The following is a 10,159-nucleotide window of genomic DNA, read 5'->3' as shown; positions in this document are numbered from 1 at the left end:
GACCATACTAAAAGAAAAATCTCTTTCGTGAGGCGCTCGTGATTGCAAATTCTCATTTCTTCACGGAGCGCAATATCTACCTTTGCGGGCAACACTTGTACCTCGGTTTCAGACTTCATCGATAACAGTATTTGCCCTGGCAATGTTCCCTCTAATTTTTCACGAGTCTGCGCGCCTGCGCGTTCCATTGGACAACGGTGCGCAACAATTTTTTTTTTTAAAGTCATCACTTCGGATTTTTTGTGCGCAGCTTAGATTTTCTGTGCGCAGAGACCGTTTCAGCACTGCGCATTTGCGCACGTGCGCAGCTTAGAGGGAACATTATTCATGAGCCTGACATCGCATTGAGTAGCTCGCACCGCGACAATTGTTCGCTGAGTGCAACGGCGTTTTCGGATACTCTTCAGCCATCCCCTATTTAAGCTCGAAAATCCTTACTGGAGTGAATGACGATCATGCGCAGTAATGAATTCCAATTCGCATGCATAATTGCATACTCAATAAAACTGTCTAATTCCTCGGTCCGATTAAAGAACTATCACGAAAGAACGGATATTTGATCATCCGAATTCATATATGAATATATGCTATAGCAACGATGAGATGGAATTTCTCGGCTCGTGCTCTTCATATCAACATGTGCAACGAACTCACGTTTTTATCCTCTCTCCCATTTCGCGTAATACATAGTGATCATTATTTTAAAACCGTTCAATTGGCCAACAAGGTTGTGCCGATGATGAAATTGCGGGTATGCCGATTACCCACATCATTCACAGGCATATCTAGCAGACCGAGGTTCGGCACTAATGTATGAAAATTGAACATTGAATATATGCTGCTCTGCTGTTAAATCCCCAGGAACATGGTTACTGGTTAGTCGGAAAAGGCAGTGCCGAAGTGGAAAAGATTTATAATTTCGCGAAGGCCTGCTGTTGAATTATGTGAACTCAGCAGATGTGGTTGTTGCGTATATAATATCATCTTATGAAATACGTCGGAGCCGGAGCTACCCCTCAAATAACCAGCTCCAGCTCCGGCTCCGGCTGAATTTTATGTAGAGCTCCGACTCCGGTAAAAACGTACGGATCCGGGGCTCCGGCTCCGGGCTCCGGCTCCGGCTCCTAAGCCCTGCATGTGACTCTTACATTATGTACAATGATTTCAAGGCCGGAAGTCTCCAAACATTAATGTGCTGCTCTAAATCCTCAATACGTTAGGATTCGCTTCGGTGGTGCCGTATACTTCGATAATAAATTGCGATTCTGCCTACTTTTATGTTACAATATTACGATCTCCCAAGGTACCGCAAATCTACATTAAATACACTTCTGTCCCGGGGCCTAGGATAACTATCCGAATTTAATGCACACTCCTTTCAACGGCATACGACCCTGCTGGAATACTTGGTCACTTCAGCACTAACTTCAAGATGTTATATTTAATCGAAATTATTTTCGTTGACGTTATTAGCCGTAGGTTGTCGTAGCCGGGGAGAAAAGCCTCCGTTTCTCCACCCATTTTCGACTTGTCGATTGTGACTTCATACGTGCCCATACGTCCCATCAGAGTCGGATGAAAAACTTAATGTAGCCTACGTATAATTTGATAATGTGAATATATTTTTGAGCGGATAACATAACAAATCTAACCAAATTTTCGCTAGTTCTACAATATTCCAAATAGCTCTGTGGCCCACCTCAAATGCTCCTGTGGCCCACCCTTTGAGAACCCCTGGTCTAGGCGATATAAAGGGGAATCATGCAGACTGAATGAAAAGTAAAAAAAAATATAATATAGAAAAAAGCAAGCGACAAAAATGGGTGGCGACTGGCGTGTTATGGAAGGTGAGATCGATAGATCAGGTCTAGGTCCGGTAATCTTTGAGAATGGACTAGTATTTATTTAGTAGCAATTGCTCGTATTTCGACTTGAATGTGGACATACTCGTCGACTGTCAGATGGCCGGTCGGATACTGTTCCACACATCAGGTCCAGCATATTTGATGGTGCGATGATCTGTTCGGTCGATCATATGATATTTGGACGACGTGGATGCGAGTGTGTTGTATTTGTGCGCTTTTGATTTCGAGGTAAAGACGTAATTGAAGTATTCGGGGCAATGACCGCAGTGGAACTGATACATAAACTTTGCGATTTCTAGTTTCCGCATATCTTCTATGTTTAGGACACCGAATCTCTTCAGCAGAGACTTGTTGGATGGACAACCAGGCCCCATTTGGGGCCGTAGCTGTTATACGGAGTACGTTATGTTGTAGTTTTGGCAGTGGTTTGAGTGCAGTTTTACTGGCAGCCCCCCAGCAGAGGATGCCCTATTGTAACTTCGATTGTATTAAGGATTTTTAAAGAGTATCAGAAGAACCCAGGCTGGTATGAAGCTTTTAAGGTTGTAGAACAGGCCACACTTCGGTGATCATTTAGTCACTTAGTGTCTAGGGACTGATTATGACTCTTTCACGACATGTCCGAGTTCAGTAAAACCCCGAGATATTTGGCATTTTCTGTATTGTTAGGACATACACTTTCTGCCCGCGAATGTTGGAAAGTATCCTTCGTTGTACTATAACCAATTACAATTATTTCTACCATAATGCGCAGTATGACTGCTGGAATTCTTCATAGGTCCAGATTCCGTTAAAATAAAGTTTTCACATGCAGAAAATTGTCAGATTTTGAGTCGAAAAGTCTTTTTCAGGTCAAACTACTTCGTAAAGACAGAGCGTTCCAACCAGAAATGAAGATGAAGAGTACAATTCTAGCATCATGTCGGAGAACACCTAATTTACATACACGAGGACGGGACTTTGTCGAAATGAAGTTTTTTGAGGTTGAAAAATGTCAAACTTTTGATTTTCTAGGTCATCATCATTGGTTTATTAGCAATTTTATCAGTTCAATACACCACAAAAAATGCGATACAATGAATAGACAGGAAGATGTCGAAGCGACTTGGATTTGTCTATGGAATCAGACACCCACCTTGGCCTAGGCGATGTAAAGAGGAGGCATGCACACTGAATGAAAGTAAAGAAGATAGTATAGCAAAAGAAAGGGATAAGAATAGGTCAAAATCTTCCGTTTTGGTAGGTCAAAAGATCACCTTAGTTATCACCTTCCCAAATCTTGCATTCAGGGTAGACTTCGCCGCAGTTCAGGGCACTGCTTCGCAGTTAGAGGTGGGCAAAAATTATTTCGTAATTTGACGTAATACATTTGTGGGCAGAATTCTTGAACTTCGAATTTTCTTCGCGCTTGGCGCGATTTAGTATCACTTGTTTTAAATCCGTAATGGCTACCAATCGCTCCTAAAAAATACGCATAATTTATAGAAGTGAGTTGTAATTAAAATTATTAGATAACGGTATATTACTGGCATGACTTAATATCGCTGAGCTACTTTAGTCTTGGGGTGTAGGCTACTACCTACTGGTGGGGGACTATATTGCGTCGGTATTTCAACTCCTAAAAATACACATAATTTATAGGAATGAGTTGTAGTTAAAATTATTAGAGAACGGTATATTACTGGCATGATTTAATATCGCTGAGCTGCTTTAGTCTTGGGGTGTAGGCTACTACCTACTGGTGGGGAACTATAATGCGTCGGTATTTCAGCTCCTAAAAATACGCATAATTTATAGAAATGAGTTGTAATTAAAATTATTAGAGAACGGTATATTACTGGCATGACTTAATATCGCTGAGCAATTTTAGTCTTGGGGTGTAGGCTACTACCTACTGGTGGGGGACTATAATGCGTCGGTATTTCAGCTCCTAAAAATACACATAATTTATAGAAATGAGTTGTAGTTAAAATTATTAGAGAACGGTTTATTACTGGCATGATTTAATATCGCTGAGCTGCTTTAGTCTTGGGGTGTACTACCTACTGGTGGGGGGCTATAATGCGTCGGTATTTCAGCGTATGAGTAGTCTTGACAGTCAGGCTTTAACAGAACATGGCTTGAGATATACAATTGCAGGCACTCAATTATGGAAGTCATCGGCTCTACTGGTAAATATGGTGACATGGGCTGACGGACCTGGAAAATAATATAAATACATACGAATCACAATACTATTTACCAAATCGTTCACTGACTTCAAAACTTGGTCGGGTTTATCACGCGGCCATAACTAAAGATTAAAAATGAGTAGTAAACCATTCGAATGCGTTCGCCGTTGTTTCGGCCAATTGATGAATCGTGTATAACCAGACTTAGTTCACTACGTAAACAGTGTGCGTGTGCGTGTGTGTGTGTGTGTGTGTGCGCGCCAGGGAATCTTTTGTATTAATATTCGTGACGAACTTGGCATTAGAGGGTAGGGAAAAGGGGATATGGGGGCAAACATCCCATAGGCGTACAGGACCAAAATTCCGAGGCCATGACGAGGCTCCGTTTCGCTCCTGCGCAGTGCTAGGGTGCCGTAAACTGTTTTTCCCATTCAAAGAGTGAGGGTGTCGCGCGGTCCAAAAGGTTGAGAACCACTTGTCGATGGATTAAAAAGAATATATATATATCACTTCTGAATCACGTTAAAGATGATTTGGTATTTTTTCGTCGATAACTAATTCATTCTACTCTGTATCAATGCTGCAGGTGTGTCGATCATGACTTGAAAGTATTATCACTTCCATAGATATGCGAAACTGTGTGCGACATGCTTTGGATGCTGTGATGTTTTCTAATCGAGGCATCAAGGCATCCACTGTGGTAAAATTGTACCAAGATATGTTTCACATCTGGGGTGCATATTTCAGTGCCGTCATTTCAGTAATTACAGTGCTTATTTTAAGGCAGGGGTCACCAACACGCGACCCGCGAGGTCATTTTTTGCGGCCCGCCACTTGATTTGAGATTTCAGAAAAACGCTAAGAAAACATTTGGAAATGCTGAAATTGACGTTCAATGGCCCAAACACTCCCAAGACCAAGACGCTTAGAAAGGGCAGTGGCTCTGAAACCCCCCTTGCGGGGGCGCGAAAGTATCTGAAGGGGTCGTGAAGCTGCGGTCAGCTGAAATATTTTTCGCGCTCCGCGCGATTTACCTAGGATTTGTGGTTACAGTTATTGCTCTGCTGTATATAATCCGGAATTCATATTATAGAATTCTCTCATTAACATTCATAACTTTTCATGCCACCAAACTATCCGTTGGGATTGTTAGTATTATGGATGCATTTTGTGATATGACGATAAGGGGCGTGAAAATTTTCAGTATCATAAAGGGGGCATGTCTAAACAGGTTTAAGAACCACTGGCTTAGGGCTTCACCCCACGATCAAGCTCTACATGGAGATGGTCTTTCAGCTAGTAACGTATCTCGCTAGCCGCCAAAAGCGATTCCAGGAATCTTGCACAGCTCAGAGTTTAAAATAAAATGAAATTGATGACAGTGATCCTTCGTTGTATTTTTATTCCTTTGATAAAATATTACTTCTTTTGTGGTCATTATACCCTTCGCCCATGTTCGGTAGCACAGCGTTGAACTGACGTAGAGTTTAAAACGTGGTTGTCTACTTTATACCGATAGTAAATTCATGCGGCCCGCGGCCGCTTGGAAATTTGTAAAGTGGCCCGCGACCCGTTTTGAGTTGGCGACCCCTGTTTTAAAGGCTACTTAGCTATTGCGCTATTGTGATAAATCTGCTTTACTACGGTTCATTGATAAGCATGCGATAGTTCATGGCACTGGTATTGTATGATAAAGGTATATCCAGCAATGTCGAAAAATGTATTAGGAGTATTTTGCTCCACCTTCCACCTTCAGCTCCTGTCGAACTTTCCGCTGAACATAATTGCGAGTGTTTCTTCCCAAAAACACTTCCAAGAATAGGTTTCCTCGTGAAGTAGATCAAGGTCACCCATCACAGTGACATGCCGTTCCTATAGCGCAAATACATAGTTCGATCGATGTGTCTTGTCCGTTCAGTTGCGTACACCTGATGCAACATTATCGTTAGACTGGGGTCGCCAACTCAAAACGGGTCGCGGTGTGAGCCTGCCACTTTTCAAATTTCGTAGAGGCCGCGGGCCGCAAGAATGCAATATCGAGACAAAATAGGTCACACAGTTGAGCAATCACGTTTTGAAATCTTTACGCCAGTAGAACGCTGTGATCTTTAACATGAGCGATGGGCATATTTACTGCAGAAGAAGTAATATTAAGAAATTACTAATGGAATTAGACACATCATGATTATCAAATTCAAACTATAAGATGCGCACGATACCTGACAACGCTTTCAGCGACTAAAGAATCAATATTGGGGCAAGCGATACTCGTTACCAGCTGAAAGATCGTCGTCTCTTCAGGCTTGACCCTGTGGGAAAGCACTAAGCCGTTTTCTAAGCCTCTCGGTCTCGGTAGTGTCATAGCCAATGTTCCCTCTAAGCTCCGCAGTGGCGCAAATGCGCAGTCCTGACACGGTCTCTGCGCACATAAAATCCAAGCTGCGCATAAAGAAATCCGAAGTGATGACCTTTTTTTAGTCGTTACGCACTGTTCAACAAAAGACCGCGCGGTGTCTTGGTGAGTGTGCGCAGACTCGTGTAAAATTATAGGGAACATTGGTCATAGCCATTGCACGCCAAGACCATATGTATAATGTGTGTAATCATATCAGCTGCACGCGATCGAACGATGTTGCAATCAACGAAGCCCGTTCAGCTAGTGATGATGGGCACAATATAAGTTCGAGGGCCGCAAATCATGACATGGCGGGCCACGTGTTGCTGACCCCTGCCCTAAGAGGTATGCCATTAATACAGATAATTCGAACAGGTGTGCAATTGAAAATGTTGAAGGCGCCGGTTCTGCAGGAACAACGCGGACGAAATAAAACATCTGATTCTGATTCTTTTCCAGCTACCGCCACTTCACTGAACGTCCGTACACGTAACCGTTCGCATTATAACTTTATTCGCAAAACATGCATACCGCGTCCAGTAAAAACGTTACAGCACAGTGTTTGCAGTAACACTCAACTCAGCCCTTTACTCTTTGCCACTTTTTAGGCTTATCGATCGGACTTCCGTATAACGAGAATCGTTCCGGTCAGTTTCAAGCTTCAGTAAAAGGACGTCGGCACAATAATTGGTCCGAAGTTCGGATAAAGTATAAATCATAATGGCATTCTCGCAGCAGCAATGAATTCATATCCACAAAAAAACATCACGCGTCATAGCCCACATCATGCGTCACAGCAGTTGTCAAGGACTCCACTTGCATAGGATCGATTGTCGATGTAAACGGCGGCGGGGGTTCTTCAGGAGAATGCAGGATCACCAATATTATAAATATGGCATCTATCACAAACACGACTACAAGAACGATCACACATTTAGTAATGGTACAATTTAGAAGCCAAGCGTCAATGGGACAGCATTCCTGACCACCTGCATCTTGAATTATCTGATTCGCGTTGGTTTCGCCACCACCAGCCCTATGAACCTGCTGCTCATCTTCATCTGAAAGCAAAATGTCAGAAGAGCAAGGAATATCATAAAGCATGACCGGTTGATCTTTAGTGGAATTTCACTGAAACTATCCGGCAACAATTATTCTGGTGCTCGCCTCTGAATTTGTAAGGTGACTACCACGGCCACGGGCGATCTTCAAAACCTCACAAGAAAGGAAATCGACCTTTGGTTTGCAAAACGTTTGTAAACAATGCAAGCCCGACAGCCTAACGAAAACAAAGTGCTGTCCACTACTGGGCTAATTGTAAAGCTGGGTGAGTGATTCGTTTCAGAAGAGTAGGCCCACACGATTTCGAGGGGATAAGGGTATTCGAACATCACTCATCGAATGTCACGAACGAGTGGACAATATGGAATTTAAATATGTACCTTTTCAGATCAACAAGGTAGATCAACAAGGTAGTAACGCTAATTGTACACCCCGTCAAAAGATAGTTTGGTATTTTCGACCATATCTATTTCGTTGTAGCCTACTATGTAACAATATTGTTGAGTGAGTATGGTCATTTCCATAAAGGTATACTGGTCATTTCCATAAACGTACATACATTCGCACTACAAGTTTTGGATGTCGTGATGCGACCAATCTAAGTTGATATAGTTAAGATGTTGGGAATAAAGTATCGAAACTATAATTCTCGATGATATTACAATTACAGGTATTACCGAAAGATCGTCTATCACTACTCGACTGGAATCATTTCGATACCTATTTGGTTCGGATTCGAGTACTCGCATCATTATGCCCAGCCCTAGCCATGGTCCAGGTAAAAAGCGATCAAGTCGATCGATATAAAACTCGCTAAATCACGGGTTCAAAGTACCCCAAGTTGTGTACAAGACAGTTGACAGGGCAGGATAACACATGGAAGTAATTTAGTAAGTTTTGCCTTATTGGGATTCCAATAGCACTGGTATGTTCCCGACCTATCCAAGAGCTAGAATTGGTACTGACTGCATGCGGATTTGTATGTTCGAGGTCAAACAAAAATGTAGGTGGCCAAGTGTGCACCTATAATACTAGTACTAGTGAAATTGCAGAAAAGCCGGTGCCGTTGGGCCCCTATTTAATGCTAGAACCTTCTGTCGAGGGGTAAAATCTATGGAGTTCTGTTTCACGGTACACACACACACCAGATAAATAGCACTGATATGCTTACGCAAACTAGCAATATGATATAATTACAATGACTGTCGACTGAGTAAATCCCATAACAAATGCGACTTACCGGCACCTTCGGCACCCGCAATGCCAGTACCCTGAGAGTCCACCGTTTGACTTTCGGAAAGTTGATTGACGTCATCGTCCAGCAGCGCATCTGCATCCTCTACGTGTGCATTCGTTGGCGTTACAATGGTATCTGCAACAATACCATGTTCAATATCGCTTGACCTCAGCTTTGATCAAGGTAGTCGGCGTTGCTATAGTATTCGGTTTAGTAATATTTCAATTGAGGTAATTATTGAAATTTCATCATTTAAAAACAGCGAAAGACTGCGATACAATGAAAGGAGTCGAAGCGACTTGGAGTATAGTCTTTGAGATCAGACACTCTAGGTAAGTGGAGGTAACGATATAAATCTCCACTTCGCTTACAAATAAAAGCAAATAAAAGTCGTGAAAGTCTTCACCTGCATTACATCGATTTCGGGTACGAACATCGGGAATTCATCAGGATAATACAGCAATATCAATATGAAAATTATGGCAAATATCGAAAACAAGACTCCTACAACGATCACACATAAAGCAAAGTCACCGAGATTTTCACGACACGCCCGAAGGGTACAACAGATCTGACCGTCTGTATCTTCAATTATCTGGTTCGCGTTGGTTTCGTCGCCAGCAGCGTCATGAGCTTGACCATCTTCAGCTGAAAGAAATATCATAAAACACGGAACGGTCTGTCGTTAGTGAATTCCACTACAACTATTCGGCAAAACAATGGTCCCAGTGCGCAACCCTAAATTCATTAAGTTGACTACTAAAGGTCAGGAGCTTCAGAACCCGAGAATAAAGGCAAACCACCACTGGTTTAAAATCCACCATCGGAAACATTGCAAGATTGGTGACCTACCGAAAATAGTGTCTTGTACTACTACCGGGATATTACGGCTAAGACGGGGAAAAGATACAGTGGCCGAGTATTCCGATTCCGAATCGAATGCTATAGGCTTCGAGACGAGTCTGGTATTCAAAACATCCTTCATTATAACGCAATGTCAGTACCTTTCGAAATAATAAGAAAATAATGCGAGTTCAACACCACCTAACTCTAGCTTGGTATGTTCGACCATATCCATTTCAATGCACTACGTGACAACATTGCGAATCGATTACGGCGAACAGAAATCTCATTTTCACAAACGTAAACGGATTCGCAGTGTACTGACTATATGTTTTGGATGCCGAGATTTAAAAGTTACCACATTCGGAACAAAGAATCGAAACTATACTTAACGTTGAAATTACATGTCATACTGAAAGAATCGTGTATCACTAATCGACTCAAATCATTTCGACAACTACTCGATTCGAATGATAGCACATAGGAAAGTAATTTAGTGACTTCTGCGTTACACTGCTATTCCAAAAGCATTGGCATATTCTCGACCCGTCTGTGAGGTAGAATTGGTAATGACTGCTTTTGGATT

The 10,159-nt window shown here is 42.3% G+C and overlaps 1 protein-coding gene across 1 annotated transcript; it reads right to left on the bottom strand.

The window, feature by feature from the left end:
• Positions 1-6,923: 6,923 nt before the first annotated feature.
• Positions 6,924-9,478, bottom strand: LOC145437145 (uncharacterized). The gene is made up of 3 exons (XM_080314318.1): positions 9,265-9,478; positions 8,734-8,865; positions 6,924-7,492 (listed from the first exon to the last, which is right to left on the bottom strand). The coding sequence occupies exons 1-3, from the start codon at positions 9,392-9,394 to the stop codon at positions 7,197-7,199; spliced, it is 558 nt and encodes a 185-aa protein (XP_080170444.1). The 5' UTR covers positions 9,395-9,478; the 3' UTR covers positions 6,924-7,196.
• Between the last annotated feature and the right edge of the window lie 681 nt (positions 9,479-10,159).

This window comes from Botryllus schlosseri, chromosome 1 (genome assembly GCF_051294905.1).
Source record: "Botryllus schlosseri isolate E-star chromosome 1, Bs_hap1, whole genome shotgun sequence".
Taxonomy (NCBI): Eukaryota; Metazoa; Chordata; class Ascidiacea; order Stolidobranchia; family Styelidae; genus Botryllus; species Botryllus schlosseri.
The sequence above is the reverse complement of the archived record's forward strand: the minus strand, read 5'-3'. Positions and strand labels throughout refer to the sequence as shown.

Excerpts from the sequence above, each read along its gene's own strand:
- LOC145437145 (XM_080314318.1), bottom strand. The coding sequence starts at position 9,394 with ATGATATTTCTTTCAGCTGAAGATGGTCAAGCTCATGACGCTGCTGGC. Across the intron at positions 8,866-9,264 it reads GGCGTGTCGTGAAAATCTCG|ATACCATTGTAACGCCAACG; the intron begins GTGACTTTGCTT and ends GTATTGTTGCAG. Across the intron at positions 7,493-8,733 it reads TGCGGGTGCCGAAGGTGCCG|ATGAAGATGAGCAGCAGGTT; the intron begins GTAAGTCGCATT and ends TTTTGCTTTCAG.